The 18,899-nt window shown below is 38.5% G+C and overlaps 1 protein-coding gene across 5 annotated transcripts in view; it reads right to left on the reverse strand.

Moving 5' to 3' along the window:
• The window catches only part of LOC125700751 (transformation/transcription domain associated protein), a 73,171-nt gene that overhangs the window by 37,285 nt on the left and 16,987 nt on the right, over positions 1 to 18,899 (reverse strand). For 3 of the 5 annotated variants that reach the window (XM_048961879.1, XM_048961876.1, XM_048961877.1), the window contains exons 22-45: positions 18,034 to 18,212; positions 17,150 to 17,349; positions 16,207 to 16,424; positions 15,888 to 16,085; positions 14,959 to 15,219; positions 13,809 to 13,970; positions 13,192 to 13,288; positions 12,635 to 12,756; positions 11,937 to 12,107; positions 10,700 to 10,768; positions 9,721 to 9,840; positions 9,234 to 9,353; positions 8,750 to 8,914; positions 8,175 to 8,356; positions 7,727 to 7,925; positions 7,193 to 7,321; positions 6,403 to 6,669; positions 5,689 to 5,895; positions 4,342 to 4,500; positions 4,122 to 4,256; positions 3,817 to 3,927; positions 2,431 to 2,577; positions 1,744 to 1,957; positions 954 to 1,079 (exon numbers count right to left, since the gene is read on the reverse strand). In XM_048961879.1, the coding sequence (XP_048817836.1) occupies positions 954 to 1,079; positions 1,744 to 1,957; positions 2,431 to 2,577; positions 3,817 to 3,927; positions 4,122 to 4,256; positions 4,342 to 4,500; positions 5,689 to 5,895; positions 6,403 to 6,669; positions 7,193 to 7,321; positions 7,727 to 7,925; positions 8,175 to 8,356; positions 8,750 to 8,914; positions 9,234 to 9,353; positions 9,721 to 9,840; positions 10,700 to 10,768; positions 11,937 to 12,107; positions 12,635 to 12,756; positions 13,192 to 13,288; positions 13,809 to 13,970; positions 14,959 to 15,219; positions 15,888 to 16,085; positions 16,207 to 16,424; positions 17,150 to 17,349; positions 18,034 to 18,212 (3,958 nt within the window). The remainder of the gene's footprint in view (positions 1 to 953; positions 1,080 to 1,743; positions 1,958 to 2,430; positions 2,578 to 3,816; positions 3,928 to 4,121; positions 4,257 to 4,341; positions 4,501 to 5,688; positions 5,896 to 6,402; positions 6,670 to 7,192; positions 7,322 to 7,726; positions 7,926 to 8,174; positions 8,357 to 8,749; positions 8,915 to 9,233; positions 9,354 to 9,720; positions 9,841 to 10,699; positions 10,769 to 11,936; positions 12,108 to 12,634; positions 12,757 to 13,191; positions 13,289 to 13,808; positions 13,971 to 14,958; positions 15,220 to 15,887; positions 16,086 to 16,206; positions 16,425 to 17,149; positions 17,350 to 18,033; positions 18,213 to 18,899) is intronic. The other 2 variants (XM_048961880.1, XM_048961878.1) reach the window with 1 other exon arrangement.

Raw genomic sequence — 18,899 nt, forward strand, 5'->3', positions numbered from 1 at the left:
AAAGATTTGCACCACTTGAAGGTTAGACTGTAGTGTTTCTTTTAAACAAGCTCTGGACAAAGGATAAAAAGCATCTTTGTGGGTGCGTTTGTCCTGAAGCACATCCTGACACCTGACAAATAGCCGTTCCCAACCAAATTACAACAATCTGCACAGACCACAGAGTAGAACAGTGAAGGACATTTGCCATTTAAATCAGCAACTTTTCCACAGCTGTGCAATTTCAGATCTTTATTACTAACACAACCAGTTCTGGGCCAGACTGAATGATTCCAATATGTCACTGTCAGGTATCACTGAGCTTTCTACCAGTCAAATAAGTACGAATAACAAGAAAAGAAGACCACTGCAGAGTGGGAGACACCAAACATTCCATTGCTTGCTTAACTGAAGTATTTTCAGAATTTCTCATGTCGTGAAAATTTGTGATCTAGAAACAAATAAGACTTTCTACACTTTTCAAATCTGCTGATAAATAATATCTCAATTACAATGAAAAAGAAAGTATAATGTGGTAACACATAAGCACGTTCACACATAATCCTTGAAATATTCTATTGTATCTCAGTAGTGCCTTGGTTGTGGTTTTCTTTTTCCATGTAAGAAGCTGTCAGTTATTTCTACTTTATCTTTTGGTTAATCTCAATGCTTTGCTTCATTCCTATGTACTTTGAGTACGGATGGCTTCCATCTAGCACAGCAGCAGGTTTCCACTTCCACTAACTGCTCCCAAGCAAACTACCAGGAGAGGACAGACTGCAATGAACCCCCAGTCCCTTCCTTCATAGCTGGCACATCCCAAGCTCATCTCATGAGCTAGCTCCAATTGCTTCCCACAGCTTCCCCTTCATTAGCAGATTTAATTTCCATATGGAAAAGACAAGCTAGAGACAAAGATCATAGTAATTAACGGGCCAACTCACATATTTCTACTAGAGATGTGGGAAACTTACCAAAGAGCTGAGAAGGGTTAGCATTAGTGGCCTTTTCATAATTAGTAAGTCCTTCATAAATAACCTTTCCAACTGCAGCATAAAGGCACTCCAGTTCTTCATACTTCGAAGCTACACTTGAGGTACCTGCAAAGTTTACAGAGTTTGCATTTATTTTTAATAATCAGCCACAGAACATACAAGGAACAGTTAACAATGAGAACAGTCACCTGCACCACCACAGGAGTTTTACCTTGCTAATAAACCAAACAGCACAAACAGACCCTGCACTGATATGACCTCCTGACTGTACAGCCAATGTGTCTTCTGTAAGTGTTCCACTACTTCCAAATAATTCATTTGGATAAGAATCTAAAGCACTAAAGTTTTTTAAGTTGACTGGAGTTAGTTTATATTAAGACACAGAATATAAAAGACAGTAGGCAATATGCTCACTCTCTTCATTGTTACAGCAAAACAAAACAAAACAAAAGCTGTTTTCTCACTGTACTTCTGAAGCTGAAAAACTGTAACTGCAAAAATGCACTGAAATCATAGAATGCAGTTCTTGAACCAAAGCTGTGACAGCCACAGGTTAAGTTTTTATGTCAATGGATAATGATGTATTCCACGTGATTATATTTTCAGCTTCTTTATAAACAGAGGTTGAAAGTGCAAACTAAAACTGACCATTAAATACAGAGACCATAGGACAGAATTGTGGCACGTTGCAGACAGTGCCTTCACCCCACTCTGAATCATTTGAGTTACACAGTAATAAAGGACACAAGGAGGAAGAAATACCACCTACTTGGCTCTGTAGGGAAAATACCCATTAAGCGAGAAAGCAAACTGTGCACTGCTCTCAAAACCTTGGTGTTCCCACAAGTCATACAAGCTGCCACGCCTCGCTGGAGGGGTTTGAAGCTACTAAGGATAGCAGGGGGCTGCAGGACGGTGAGCAGGAAACTTAAGACCTCTAAGCCAGTGCAAATGTTGGCAAAGTTGGCTTGATTGGGTTGTTCCTAAAGAGAACACACAAGAAGAGGCAGTGAGTGGGTAGGAAAAGACAAAAAGCACTGAAAATTATTCAAGAGATGCAAAGCAATAGAATGACTACAGACATTCAAGCCCAAAACATCAAATGCTTGTGCTCAAATGTCTACTCTCAGTCACTGACTTCATCCCACTCCACTCCATAATACAAAGCCACAAATTATTTGTAAATATGTGTACTGCAATTCAGTCCCAAGTTTTCCAAGAAACGATACTGAATTAAACTAGTCATTAAATCCATCAAGGTTTATTTCAAATTCACAACTACACTTTGCTATAAAGATCAATTTACAATTTAAAGTTGATATCCACAAGAAATTAGATACGTAATAATTAAAAAATACTTCAATATGAGAGAGATTTTAAATTTCTGGCTGTGCAAGCATCCAATCAATACATGCTGGAGAATCCTAAAGCGCTACAGAACTGGACTGTTACCTACCACAGTCATTAACAGCTTATCAAACCACTGCAGTTTCAGTTCTGACTTTGGCCACATATCTGGTCGTAAAGCAGTTTTCAGAAGGTTGACACAGCGGCGAGAGAGCAATTCCCCAGGAGAGCCAGCAGTGTTTGAGTTGTCATTTACCTAGTAATTAATCAGAGTTAACAAAATGTCTTGCATCCAATTAATTCATTTATCATGCATTCCAAGCAAGCATTTAATTCCTTCCTTCCGAAATGGCTGAGCTTAAGCACTTTTGTCACTGTAGTCACACAGCATTCTATGGCAAAGAAAGATAACAGCTAATAACGAACATCAGAACTTAAGTGCAAGTTGCTAGCTAACTACCTGACATCATCCAACTAAAGGATACTTGTAAAAATTCAACCTGGTAGTTTAATCTGATAGATTATTCCTGCAACTCCGAACATTTCCAAAATTAGTTAATCTTGACTGTTAGGAAAGCATCCAAAAAAATACATAGCTCTTTACTAAGTTCCTCTTTATAACTTCAAGGCATGTGTTTCTCTGCAATGAACTGCAATGCATAAAATTGCAGGCTACTGAACGTGCTGCAGAAGCCATACGATTCTCAAGCTTTGAGCTACACTCAGCCAGCTTGCCCCAGTCCAGGAGAATTAACAAAATTTAAGAGGCTTGATATGCTACATGAAAAGAAGTTTCGTATGTTTGATCTTGAAAATGCCATTACAATAGTTATCCTTAGATGCATAACTGACATAGTCTTTCCTTATTTCCCTATTATACTCTTTAAATATTCTTCAACTCTTGGGTAAAATTTTCCTTCCACTGAATCTAGTGAGCAGAGCTAGCATAGTTTGTAGGAACGAGCAAGCACACGAACAAATTTATGGGAATTTTTTTGAAGCCTTTCCCTGGCTCCAGCCAATTTCTGCTACACAGGTTTACTTCAAGCATGTCACTTTCAATACAGCACTTGTTTGAAAACAGAAAAGAACAAACAAAATGCTAGAAGTGAGCAGCTAAGCAGCAAGATGGAGACACTTTCAATTTCAAAATCTGGCTCGCAATCGTTCACATTCCAAGTCTGACTGTCAAAGTGCACGAAGCTGTAAGCACACAACAGCACATCAGAAGCTGAAGCATACCTCTCACATGAATACCATAAATCATTTGTGAAATGAAAAATATGCAAGCGCTGGTTATCAAATTAAATTTCTTTCCTCATTAAAATGGTAACATTTCATTTTTTGTGCAAATCTCAAGCCTGACAGTGAAAGAATGCAAGCACACAAATTCTAGAATAACCCAAGCACACAGGTACTCCTAGGAAAAAAGATTTTTTTGTTTTAGTTACTCACACTACATCAGTATTGGCATATCAGAATAAACCTGTTTTACCTGGCAGGCAATTCTAATCAGGAAGTTCACGACCGTATCCGTATGCTGCTTATCAATCGGCTTGGAAAGAAGTGCATCAGCTCCTGGCAAGGACTGGCTGCGTCCAAACACCTGCATGTGTACAAAGCACAAAACCCATAATCAATAACACGAAGAATCTAACAACAAGCAGAACAGATTCAAAAGCTTTCCTAAAAGTGCAGCCATTCATTTAGCGAGGTCCAAGTTACATGGAAAAACTAAACGGATTAGGCAGTGCAAGTTACAACCTCAGAGTCTCTGGACAAAACCCAAATTTTCCTTACAGCACTGATTGCCCCAGTGGCTGTCCTGAATCGTTTCACTTCTTGGCCAGAATCAACAGACAGTCCTCTTTTAACAGCGGATGAGGTAGAACTTGCTCCTTCTCCACTTGCACTTGGATCCATATCTGAATCTGGCTGAAATGTCAGCAAAGTGCATGTTAATAAAGAGTATTTAATGGTATATTAGTCCAACCTTTACCAGTATATTTAGAATTCCTACCTGCTGGTCTTTAATTCTTTGCAATTCCCACTTAATAACTACTTCAGCAAGATCCACTGCTAATTTTCTTTGCTCTATTGTAACACTGGGAGTGAAGCCCAGCCTCTGCATGGCACTAACCATATGCTGAACCAAGTGATGTCTGACTGGATAATAAACCTGAAAAGACAGTTTTACAATCATGTTAGCCATTAACTAATCAGATCCTACACAAAGACTACAGTGCTGAAATAAAGCTAAGCAGAATGGTAAAGCAGCCTTAATCCCAAAGTTTCCTAAATCTGTACCATATCTGAATACTGTACTTAGGAAAAGCAACTGGTGCCCTGAAAACACAATTTTGGCTATAATTTTCAGTCATGACTACTGAACTCAGTAGTTATGATGTTGTTCTTCTGAAGACACTTGTTTGGTGCTCTTTCTCTAGGACAAGCGATTTGATTCTTTTGCCAATCCCTAACGAGAGCCAAAGCTCACACTGAACACAGGCAGATACGTGAGCCATCAATTCCTAAAGCATGACATATAAGTCACATTTTGAGTTCTAACTTCAATCGCTCTAAACAAAAGGAAATCTAACAGAACGGCAAATTCAAAGTCACGGTTGTAATTAGCAGAGAAAACAAACAACGCAGGCTTAAGGAAACGATACCAGAGCACTACAGGATTCTATTTTGGCAATCAGAATCACAATAAATCCCATTCTTCCACTACATAAGGAGCAGTCTTACATCCTGTAATTTAACAAGTAAATTAGGATCTTTCTAAACTAAGCTATGCACTCCAATTTTCAAGAAATAACATACACATGACTTGCCTCATCCAGCAACTTAGACAAAAAAAAAAACAAAACTCAGCCATCCTTACTGCAGCAATCCACTGCAAGCTCCACTGCTCACCTTCAAACTTCTCCACAAGTACCTTAATCAGCTCCTTAATCACACAACTGTGCTCCATATGCAAACTAATTTATTTATTTTGAAGTTTATTTTGGCTAGGAACAGGTACAGCTTTGGCTTAAATTAAAATGACATTTCAAACACATGCACTCTGTGGGGAGATCGTTTGGCAGCTCAAAAAGCCATGCCAAGAAAGCTTTTACAAATACCAGATACAAAAAACATTTTAGACAAGAGGGGAAGCACAAAGAACAAAACCAAAAGTGAAAACACATCAGAATTTGCTACATACCATCAATAATTCTCCATTTTAATTGAATACCGATGCAGACAGCAGATGCTTCTTGAAATTAAGCTACGTAATTTGGATTATAACATTTCCCAATCCAACTGCAGTGTACCACTTTAGTATCTATGACAGTACTATGAGAATAATTGGTAGAAGTACCTTGAAATGTTGCACTATTAAGTGTAAAATATGTACTAGCTGGGGAACTGTGTGACCCTCTTCCACAATGATTTTTCTTGTCCAGTGAGTCAGCATCTGATGGCCATCCTCCATTCGAGCAGGCACAGCTGGAGTCAGAATAGCCATTGCTTGCCTGACAATAGCACGGGCCTCCATCGCATGAGCTTTTAGAAGACTGTGAAAAACCTAACAAACAAGGCTTCTGATTAACATTAATATTACATGTATTTACAAAAAACGCTTATAAAAGGAAGAGTATAAAATGTAACTTTGAAACAACACTTCTTTTACTTAAGCATACATTTGTGTATCCTTTACATATCACTTATCCTTCTCTCTCTCCCCACTTTCTGACTTGAAGTTTCCCCTTCACCCCCATACTCTCAGCTGACATTTCTGTCTTCATCTTTCACGTGAAGAAACATTACTGACTGTGACAGTTCAACCAGGAGGGTTTTTCACTGTCTCCTTTAACCTCTCTTTTTCTTCTATCTCTATTCTGCCATCTCCAAATAAATTTGTTCCAATACTTGGCTTTGTGCTTCTGTACTTGATTTATGAGGACGAATTCAATTGTTACACGTATACTGAGTATCCAAAAGGACTGTGCACCTCCTGCTGCACTAACAGAAAGCACACTACAGAACTTATCAACATCTCCTAAAGGTATGAAGACAAACATGGAGTCAATACCTGCAGAACTATCTTCTTATGTATGGCAAATTTTGCAATGATGTGTGCCAAAAGCAAATGCCCACTGTATTTGCACGCTGGGTCCACGCAGGCTTTGGACAGGAGGCACGGCCAAGCAAATGTCATCAGGCGCCGCAGTTTGCTGTTCCGGTTTTTGTTGTTGTCATGGATGTGATGAGGAGCATGCTCAACCAGAAGTGTGGCAAACTGCAGGAGATAAATCCTGAGGGAATCCAGCATATCCGCCTGCTTTTCTGGATCGAGTACCTGGTTGCAGGAACATCGAAAGAAAAAGAAAAGAAGGGAGGGGGGAATGCTTTAATATCTATAAAAGAAACGTTCTGTATTTTGATTTTTGAGTGTTTCCTTGTTGTTTTTAAGAAAGCTAATAATTATAATTTTTTTTTCCAATTCAAGACATACAAAACAGCCCTCTGAGGTGAGAACTTCATGGGCAAATGATCATCAGTTCAACAAAACCAAAGGGAATTACAAAGATCCTGACAGTCAATCACACAAAACTTTGCTTGCTAAAAGAGTGGAATCACAGCCATACGAGGCTCATTTCTAAATGAAGACATTCAAATCCTAAAGATACCACAAATAAACTGAAAATTTTAGTCTAATCCTACAGGTGATTGATAGACCTCATAGCAGCTCAAAGTTCTGATGGGATGTAACTGATCATAATGCTTACTTGTAAGTAGCACGAGAGTCAAACAGACTGAAATGCCAAATGAGATAAACAATGCTTTAACCCTCAAACACCCACAGAAACAGTGATCAATACCTTTGTAATAAAAACACTAGTGATGCTTTCTGGATTGTCTCCTTCTGGGTTTGGGGGTCCCAACAGCTGTTCACCTTCTCCCTTTTCAAAACTGTACAAGAAAGCAGGATTCAGGATATGCTGCAGCACCTACAGAACAAACAGAACCGTTACCCTCAAGCACTGCACCCTTTTAGTGGCAGTCAACGTATAAGTAAGATCCTATGCAAACGTGCATGTCAGAGACATTGTTACAGAAGGAGGTTGTAAGTAACAGCTTAATAAGCAGATGCATATGCTATTTTTTCCCCTCCTTTCCTTCTTCCAAGGGCAAAGATTCTTAGAAAGTGCAAACTAAATCAGTCAGCACTGAAAGTAAGATAAATTGCTGCCCCTGTTTATTATCATCTTCTTCAGGTATGATATTTTCACCTAAGTGGCTCTGCCAATTATCAAACTCATTGACATTTAAGCAAGTGAATTTTGTTGCCCTAGATCTCAAGAAGAAAATTAAACCTAAATACCAGACTACTTTGAATTAATTGCTTTAGCTACCTTGGCTTTGAGCTCATCTCCAAAGTTTGGGTCATTGAAGTCTACAAAGCGGAAGAACAAAGCCCGTTTCTGGGGAATACTGTAGTTTTTAGGAATCTCTTCTTCCATGTATTCCTTTAAGAAAGTCATATTGCAGAGAAAACGGCCTGTAAAAGCTCGAAGCAACTGGAAGAGCAGCTCTATGTCACCATAATTTCTTCTGTAAAAACACAGAAAATAAAAAGCTGTCGAGAGAAATTCCTTCTAAACCACTACATTGATGACTTGATGAAAAAACAAACACTGGTTTTAAACAAGCAGAGAACCAAGAACAGGCACTGCTAGAGGTATGTGCTTAGAGCTAAGAGCAGTATTATGAAACATGCTAAACATTCTCTTCATTAACTGCTAAGCATTTTTAGTATCCCTGTTTGTACAGAAATGATAGGAAATAAATGCTGTTACGTACTTGCAGTAATTCAACAAGCAATATGCTAGTAGTTTAGGTTCTTTCCAATTTGTTGCAGCCATATTCTCCTTACGGTGTCTTTCCTGAAAAGCTTCACTCACCCACACACGTTTCAGCTGACTCACCAAGGAATGCTGATTTGCTAACCAACATTCATCATTCTTAACAATAATACTTATGATCTGTCAAAAGCAAAACAAGACAAATGCACAATCAGTATTCAACAGACCTGCCAGTGGAAGCAGTGAATAAAAGCAATTCTTTCAGGTAGATTAAGGGTTCTAAAACAATCCAAATTCAAACAAAACGTAATTTAGATCAATTCTGAATTTTTTTTAAAGACAGTTTACCTTGCCGTGTTTCTCTCCTGTATCATACTTAATTAAAGATAACAATAATTCATTTAAATCTCTTCTTTCCCCATTGTGACTACGAACACCTTACATTGTTACAAGTATCTTTCCATAAGCCATAGCACACACATGTGCACACACACTTGAAAGTCTCTACGTAAGAGGCCTTTTGCTAAGGAGATTTCAATTATCCAACGCAGACAAACAAACACAAATTAATACCTTGATAGCCTGAAACTGAAGGTCAAGACGCATCGTGGTCGTGCTTGGAGAACCAGGTCTGACAGTTGCCTGGGTGCCAGCAGGTAACAGGAGAGTGATGAACCGGTTTGGGTTAGCAGCCAACACATCGCGGAGAGGTTTGGCATCTTTATGTTTTAAGAAGCTCTGAAGAAGGAGAAGAAAGAATTTTAACCTCACCCTTTAAAAGCAAAAATACCAAAATGCTGTCTCGCCCTTTGGCATTCTGTCTACCACTGAAGTTGCAGAGCTTTTAAGCCACATAACTCCAGTGATTATCCTATGTGATCTGAAAAGGTATAAAACCAACAGCTATGGATAAAGAAATGCAAAATAAATATGCTTCCTCATGCTGGAATAACACCAGCCACAGGATTTTAAGGTTATACGAGGGAAAAAAAATAAGAGAAAGATCACAAATGTGATCAACCAGAAGTTTTTGAAGATCAGGGGCCCTACAGCTTACCATAAACATCCTGCTCCACTGTGGGTCATTTAAAGTGGCTTCCATCATGAAGAGCTCTACAGTCTGGGATGGATGACGTGTCAAAAACTTAATCAGCGGTTCCCTGAATGGACTGCCAGCCTGAAAAATTCACAATGCTTAAATTGAAAACGCAGAATGCAGACTGCTTCTATTTGTCTAGTAATTGAACAGCACTCACAGAGGGGCTAATGGGAGGAGCACTTGTTTTGGCATTTATGCAGATACAAAACATTCAGAACCTCCACGATCAGGATTTTCTAATAATATCAAATATCAATATCTAATAATGTCAAAACTCTCTGATGAGAGAACAACAAACAGTGACACCTCCTGAGAGGACTGGGGAGCATTTCTCTTTATTTTTAAACCATTTTTTAGTATCCAATCTTTTCACTATGTGGAAAACACATTGCATTTTAAAATATTGCAAAGCAAAAATATCAGCAATGTTGATTTCCACTTTTACCTCAATCAACATTGCTCGTTCTGTTTTCATCACAACTTCCAGCAGAGGTTTAACCAGTGTCTGAGGGGCAGCTGGGATCAGATGAAACAGATTTATAATTGCTGAACAAATCTTCATTTCCTACAGGTAAAAAGAAGTAAGATTAAATTAATATCACCCGTCCAACAGATGAACATTGTATCAAACATCCTACTGGTTTTACTTCTCTGTATTAGCAGATCCAGCAAGGGTTAATGCATATGCAATATCTATTTACCATGATGGATGGAATAAATTCTCTTGTGGAAGTTTGTCCTTCCCACTTGCAATACAAAGATTTTGTTTTCTTTGTCACAAAAGTGTCATCTTAAGGTAAGAGCCAAACTCTGTGTAACGATAACAGGGATGAGGGCTTCCAGCGCCTCACTGCTGCTCTGCACCGCTTGGTTCATGCATCAAAAAGCCAGACCTTCCATTCTAAACTATTCCTCATATCCAGACCACAACCCCAGGTAAGACCTGAAGAACATGACAGATAGATTTCTCCAAGCACTATTCCGTGCCTTTGCAAACAGCTGGCTACTTAGCAAAAGTCTTGCCTTCCCAACAGATATTCCCCCACTACATAATGAACTCTTCAGTTCAAAATAATAGTTCAAAATAATACTGTGCTTTCCTTTTATTATAATTATGTAATTTAAAGGTGAATTACATTTCAGATAACCATACTGTGGATTTTCCACTATAGGAAAAGTGAACTGGTGTTCCACACCAAGCAGTACAGAAGAGAGCCCAAAGAACCTGCTGGCAGCAGGGAGGAAGCTCTTCCTACCACACTAGGATTTCTAACAACTATTCAACATACATAAATGCAGTGGCTTGTAAGAAAATATCATTGCATATCAGTTATGGCAGCATTTACAAGTGAATGAATTCTGTAATTCCTGAATACTATTTGTTTCCTCTTTGTCTTCCCACATAAAAGCACTCATTAACTTACATTTCCATCACTCCTCTGTCCACCTTTGTGCGTAATCACTACAACTTCCATCCATTTACGCAGGTGTTGCTATGAAAAAAGACAAGTAGTGTTATTCTTTTAATAATACCACTCCATTTTAGCAAGTGACAGCATATACCCCAAGAGAAGAAACAGAAGCAAAACTGAGGGAAACAAAGGGAAAAATGACAAGTTAATTTTATTCCCTCAGACTGAAAAGTTTATTTGAAACCACACAGTTCGCAACTTCAAGTACTTTCAATGCATTCCAAACCAAAAAGGTTGGAATATCACCTGCAAAAGCTGCCATTTATCTGTATGTGAGTAGAGTATGTGCAATGTAGACAGGTATGTCTTGCACATCAAGATGAGAACATGTTCCTGCACTGAAGCTTGCAAGAGGGGATGCTAAGGATTGTTATTAGAAAACATCCAGGAACTTTATTTTTTAATGTAAAACCAAAGCACTATACAGTTGAAGCTGGCACCAATTTCATTTCTATGCAGAACACACAAATATGACATTCAATGCCTAAAAAAGGACCCTTGATACTCGATCAAGTATTACCCCTAGCAACTGGAACTATGCTGACTTTCAGAGATCGCTAGAAGTTCTTTCCCTACCCAAGCAAAGGAAGGGTTATAAAAGTACATACATTAAAAGGCAGAAAAATCCAAAGCCATGTGGACAATGATGATAGGTTTATGGTTTTATAACTATTTAAAATCATACATATGCACTTAAATATTTAAAAATACCTGGCAAAAGATTACAGACTTCCCAGAAAAACTTTAAAAATTGCAAATGAGATAAGAAGGGCAATAGCTTCCACTGCTTTGTACGTAAGGAAACACTTACACACTTAGATTGCTAGGAAGCAAAACGTGCTCAAGGGAATACTTAATATACTGTACTGCTGGTACACTGCTTAACAAAGGAATTTGGCCAAACAGACCTTAACATAATTAGCTTCAACTCCAGTAGACAAGAACACCTCTTAACTTCTAGCTGTAATATTTCTTCAGAAATTAAGCCAAATTCTAACCACGTAGATATTTGAAGAGACTCATGTTTCCTATTAATGGTGGAACAAAAACTTTTCCTTACACTATATACATTAAGCCACTAGAGAGTTGGTCTTTGTCTTTCCTAAAACACTAATGCAAGCTAAAGGAATTTAAAAAGGAAAAATAACAATAATAATAATAAAGAAAAGCACCACAAAAATGGGCTTACCATCATTTGGTCACAGAATTTATCATTAAAGGAGTTTGGAAAAAGCCTGGTGACTGACGTCAGCCGATTCACAACATTCAGCGTCAGGCTTCGGTAGTCTCCCAGCATCATAAGCAAAGGTCTCATGTGTGTATGAATTTGATCAACTTCTATTGTAGCCCCTTCCAAAAACTGCAGGAGAGTACAGGTTCAAAAAACAGGTGGAGCAGAGAGCTTAGTGACTTTTGTACAAGCACCTTAAAGTAATTTCCACTGACTTTGTATTTTCAGAACACGTGGATACTACAAGATAATTATTACTAGTGACACATACAATGAAAAATGGATTTGGGAAGCATTTCAGTATTCCTGGTGTACAGCAGGACATTCCATAATACAATCAAGCAGGTAGTCTTAATTGCAGCTAACGATTGAAAAAAAATGCCATTGTTATAAATTAAATGTAAAACTACAGACAAGCTGCTCAGAAGCTGCTTTATTAAGAAATGGCTCTGAATCTGCTAATGGAGCAAATTTCTCTGTTAAAATTCATATGTACAGTGAGAAACATAAAAGGTAAAGAAAACCCAGCTACAAGCAGCCAGATACAGTATTTTCCATTATAGTGGCACATCCTAAGGACATGGATTTATCCCAGAAAAGGTGACAGACACAACCAGGAAGACAGAATCAAAAGCAACACGTTTTAATATACTAACCTTTCTCATGCATGCTTCTCCTGCCTCCTGCAGTTCATTGTTTGTCGAATTAAGTGCCTTGAAAAGTGCAGCAATGATTTTCTCTCTTGACTGAGGCAAGTAATTGCATGCAGCTAGAGCATCTGCAAATATCAAAGTAAAATTCTCTTTGTAAACTCAACCTCAAAAGAGGGAAAAAAAAACCCTAATTCTACACTTATTCTCGTCAAGTATTTTTTATTTCATCTTAAATTACAGACACATGAAGCCCAGCATGCTTTGTCAAAAGTGACAGGCATCGTAAAATAGTAAACAAAAGGAATGTCTATTAGGAGTGTTTTAAAGTGTCCCTGATGACATAATTAATCTTAAAAAAAATTGGGTTAATTTCACAAAGCAAATCCTACTCACTAAGAACGAGTGTTACCTCCCCATTATTCTCCATTAAACTGTGACCTCTAGGGAGCTGTCATCAGTCTTCAAGCTCTCTAATTTTCTACTGGTGTTGGGAAGAAGACTGCCAGCTGCTCAGAAGGGCACTTATCTAGAGCCACCTTTGTTTATGAACTGTCACTTACTTAATGCAGCAATCCGAAGAGGTACAAGAGATGGAAGACTTTTGTAACAAGGCAGTTTCATTAAGGCTGCATCTTCAGCCTCGCACAAATTCAAAAGCTAGGGGAAAAAAATGAAGACAGACAATCATTTTAGCACAGAATTAGGGATAACTGAGACAGTATTATCAGTTATCTTTTGAGCCATATGTCCTCAAAGAGACACATTTATTCAAATTACAATCCTCAAATTTCACCAACAGGCAAAAATTCTACTTGAAATTAGAGTGTAAGTTTCCATAAAAACTAATGGTTAGCCAGAGGCAAGAGAGCTGTTCACAGTGCCACTGTAGTAGAGCCTGGCAACAAACTAGTGGTTTTACAGTCTGCCAGTACCTAGCAGGTCCATTTGCAAACATGCTGCTTATACAATACAGGCTGTGAAAGGACATGTCTGCAGGAATTCTTGCATCCTGCATTGCAGGAGAATACAAGGAATAGTGAGGACAGGGGTAAGAGAGCAAAAGGAAACAAAGAACAAATATACACCAGTAATCTCTATCTGTAGCAATTAGAGTTCTGACAACACCATCATTACTTAAGTATATGCATTCAAATATGAAAAAATAAAATCAGAGTACCTCTGTGTAGAAAACCTTATGTTCCACAACATTTAGATCCATTGTGAACAATCGAGGCTGTAGGGTTGTACAAAATGTATTCCCCTCCATCAGTCCAATCTGGGCATTTGCAGGTTGATGCCTGAGTAAATGCTTTTTAGGAGGGACCATATCTTGGAGGACCTACACAATGCAATTTAGAATACTGCATTAGCAGCCTATTCAAACAACCCCACAAACCCAGCCACTAAGACACCATTAGGGATGATCACTTCTTCCCACCCATTTGCCACTGGAGCTCCAGCTGTACCTCTTTAGAAATCACTAAGTGAAGAAAAGTGTTTGTCTGAAATACCTGACCTCACTGTCAGTTGGGGAAGCAACTCACTACGTTCAATTATCATGTACTCTTTCTGAACAAACCTATGGCAATAGCTCCATATAATGTTATGAGCAACATACAAAAAAGAAATTCATAAACATAAGCATTTAAAACATTAAAGTACAAAAACAAGAACATTTTAAACTCTTAAAAGAATTAAAAAAAAAAAATCATGCAGAATTTTTCCACCAACTTCCCACTCTCCTACATAAAAATCTTCAGCAAAATAAGATATTAATGAGAGGGCTACTCGGTGTGTTCCCTAAATTGCAATAATGACATTTATAATTTTACACATTGTGGTGGCTTTCGGGGCCTTTGTACATTTACTAGCATTGCAAGAGAATGAATGCTATCAGCTTCAAGGAGTATGTAGCAAAAAGTGATTTCAGCCAACTTTGATTTACATAATCTCTTTCTGGACTGGGAAAGGCATAGCAATATGTCTGATTTAGATAATAACAGAAAATACAGGTTCAAAATAAAATGTGCATTTGGCCTTGCCTATGTCTGATTGGCAGCAGGACACACAGCCCATAATTTCAGAAAAAAATCAACCTGAGACACAAGCAATACAGACTAAGCAATCAGGCATGGTTCACCTCTACAGTACTCCAGCCACAGAATATTTTACAGCAATGAAACACAGCGAATGAAAACATATCCTATCAAAGCAGTAACAACTTCATCCACTAACACGTAAAAATGTACTCAGAAAAGCATCTTGCAAACCCAAACTGCTGAACAACTTCAGGTTTGCTTGGATGTTCAGTAAGTATTTTTGCTTACCTCCTTATGTGGCTCCATAATCACAGTGACGCTTTTTCCAGTGACCTGTGCAAGTACTTGCAACGAATGCATTGCTTGTTTTCTCACAGTAGAGTTTGGAGAGGTCACTTCTCGAACGAGATCGTGTGTTACGTGATGGAAAGACTTCTCCTGTGCTGCTATGATTTCCTCTGTTTTCTCTTCATCTTTTAAAGGAGTTGCACATCTAATCAGAAGCTGTTCAAGTGTGGTCTTTGCCATAGCAACTGCTCCATTGGAAACCTAGGGTATCATAAATAATTTTTCACATTTTTAAAAATACAGAACAAAGACTGTAAATCAGCACACTCATCAACAACAAACTTTGCACTTGATGTTGATGAATCCTCTGCAAAAGGCTAAAAACACTAAGTTTAAAAACAACATTATTCACTTCCCAGCAACCTTTTCAAAGCTGTGAGCTGTGATGGAACACAACTGTGCAAACCATCTCTAAGAGCTGGAACACTTCAGCAATGGTGTTACTGTATGATTCACATCTAAGAAAAGGTCAAGCAGACAGTTTTGTGGTAATTGTAACTACATAATGCCTTCAGATAATACCAACACCTTCAAACTAAGCACAGGAGAAAAAAACCTCACAGAGACCAAGTTACAGTGAATCACCTTCTTTCACTGATCTGAATGCAATCTGTACATTTACACTCAGAAATAAGCGAATGTAATCAAATGTAATTTCAATAACTTTGGCAAAGTGGGCAGGACAGGGCAAGGAATGATTCCTAAACTCAGGATTTGGTTTAAGTTAAAATGACTAGAATTAACTCAAAACTACTGCACTATCAATATATTTTGAAGCTGCGTAAAACCAAGATTAGAAAAGGTTAATTTGTACAAATTGAAGAAAAAATCTAGTTTCCCCCGAACTCTGTGATATATTCACTTCTTACCTCTCCAGTTAGGTCCATCATAACAAAGAGAAGTGCCTTCAGGAAAGTCTGTTGGTTCTGGAGGACCCAAATTAGTGGAAGCCGTTCCATAAGAAATTTAATTGACACCACACCTCCTAGTTTTGCATACCAAGCTTGTTCGTAACAGCAAGCACATAAACGTTCCACAATGTAGGAAAACAAGGGAAGCTGACAAGCCTGCAAACAAAGAATTCTATCAGTTTGTTTTCTCAGCTCATTGGTAGCCTCTGGTGTCTCAGAGGCAGAACTGAACTGGCTGAATGTAGATCATATAGATAAAAATTGAAATATATATTACCCTTTCTTTTGAACCCAAGATAATGCTTGCAACATCAAAAATCACTGCTAGGGCCACCTCTCCTATTTTGCAGAGCTCCTTCTCTTCATAAGCCATGCAGATTGCTATGGCATCAATAAGCACCAAGGGATCCATGCCTTTCGACCCATTTTCTTCACTGTGAAACATGGCTGTGCTAGGCTGGCTTCCAACCTGATAGCACTGCAGCAGAAAAGGACCTGCAAATGGTATGGGGGGGAAGGGGAAGAAGAAGATAAAATAATGGATATTTCAATATGAATAGTCTTTCAATTAGATTACTATTCCTATGACTAAAGGATGGCAAAAACAGTGAGCGCTGTGCCAATTTGCATATAAATGGATTATAAGGCATTCTTTGCTTACAAGAAAAAAGATTGTATCTACTTCAATATTTTCTTCCACTTACTAGCCTATGCACTGCAGAGGTCTCCTAAGAATATTTAATTAAAATGAAGAATCTTAAGAAATTCAGGTTACGTTAATGTAACAATGAAGTAATACGCTCATACTATGTCTTTTCCCCAACTGTCACACAGTCAAACTCCAAACAAGAAGTGTACTTCATAGGCAGCTTTACTTGGTTCCTCTGATAAGACCCCAAAACTGCAAATGGAAACAACCACATTAAAAACCACTTGCAAAAATAACTGCATGTGCCAAGTTACACAAATGCACTGGAAACATCAACGATTCCAAACCCTATTTAATTCGTTTGCTTCAGTATTTTGAAAACACTATTAGGAGGCAATTTTGAAAACCTGCTCAATTATTTTTCCCTGCTCAGCAGAATTGGGCCACAACGCCAGACCAACATAACCACCCAAAGGCCACCACAACATCCAGACTCACTTCAAAGTGAGCACCACAAGACAACCAAACGTCTCCCCGCCCCGCAGCCCCGCAGCCCCTGCCCTGCGCTCACCGCACTGCTGGGCCACGGCCACCATGGTGTAATGGCGGATCAGGCTGGCTACGAAAGGCAGAGCGCTGGGCCGCAGGTCTTTGATCACGGCTGACATGAACGCCCCTGTCAGCGCCTGCTCAAACGTTTTACGGGCTGGAGTATCCTGAGCTTTGTACCGATGGGAAATAATGACGCTGGGGATGGACTTCTCGGTGAAGCTGGAAGAGAAAATTCAGTTCACCATCATCCTGAAGTGCGGTTCAGCAGCTCAACCACGAACGTCATCGAGTACCTGATTTACAGTTTGCTCTTTGTATCAAACTCCTTCTCCACCTCCAGTTTTCCCCTCATTTTGAGAGATCTAGATCGCTTCACCCAGTTGGTATCAATTTTGTCAACCACTGGTATCACATGATGGACAGCTCAATTTCATCACAAACATTTCAAGCCAGCGGTTCAGAAGAAGCCACGTATATTACAAGTAAGAGCTATACAGGCATCACATTACAACTCAATTACAGAATGTCACTTTCAATATTTTGACATTTTCCCTTTTTTAAAATGACATTTGATTTTAATCTTTCAAGATTGAAATATTTTGTAACAAATCTTCACCCCAATAAAGCCTATTCACTGCAAAGCTACGTGTGCGTCAAGTCTAACAAGTCCAAATTATACAAGTACTATGTTCCTTAGCAACTCAGCCAGCACACACTTTGTAGTGAAAGCTGTCTAAAAGCAAAAAGTCATTAAGTACCAACAACTAAGATTTTTAAAGCTGTAAAATAATTCAATAAAAACCCTCAGCTGCTCTATGACAAAGTATTCCAAAACCATCACATACACAAGTATGAAGAATACATCATCTCTACATAAGGTTAGACACTATAAATTTTACATACGCATTTATGCTTAAAGAATTGTCATACTTGGGATGTGCCAGAAGTTGGTATAATGCATGTTTGTTATCATCCAGGCTCATCATAGCTACTAAGAAACACTTGATTACTTCCCAAGCTTGCCTCCGATAATACGGTTCTGTGTTAGCACTCTTCAAACAGTCCAGAGCAGTTTCAATTGCCTACAAAGGAGAGGTTACAGGTCAGATACATACATGTACTGGAAAACCTGGTTTGAATGAAACCTGGCAGGATAGGAAGATGTCAGCAATTACGGTATTTATACATATTCAACTCATCAGTTTGAGTACAGAGGAGAAATCAGTAAAGCCATGTGCATTCAAAAAAAAACACAACTGTTCTTCCAAGCTGTATTTAAGCCTGCTGGCTGTATGGAGCCAAAGAGAGGCAGCTGCCTGTACAGAAATCCAATTACTGCTTCAGATCACACCTACTTGTGGAGCTGTTATTGAAAATCACAGAAAATGTATCAAAACCCCACAAACCAAATTAACTTAAAATCCAGCTCAATTCTCTGATCCCAAATTACAGTCACAGATTAGATTGCTGTAATTAGTGAGAACAAAGCATCTGTATGACACTGAGATTGTCAGATGAAAACCACTGCAAGTACAAAGTATTTCTGCAAGTATTAGAAAAACTATACCCAGCCTACAGACAACAAAGGAAGCCAAATCATTAAAGTCATTAGGATAATCACTGAAGAACATCTATGATAAGCTTTTGGTACACTTCACAAAGAAAACAGGAAGATTTTAGAGCAGAATCCTGCTCCTAATCTAACCAACACACAAAAAGGTAAGAAGGGAGGAAAAATGCACAGGAAAGATTTACTTTTGTCAGTTCAG

The sequence above is a fragment of the Lagopus muta genome, chromosome 15, assembly GCF_023343835.1.
Source record: "Lagopus muta isolate bLagMut1 chromosome 15, bLagMut1 primary, whole genome shotgun sequence".
In the NCBI taxonomy this organism is placed as follows: domain Eukaryota; kingdom Metazoa; phylum Chordata; class Aves; order Galliformes; family Phasianidae; genus Lagopus; species Lagopus muta.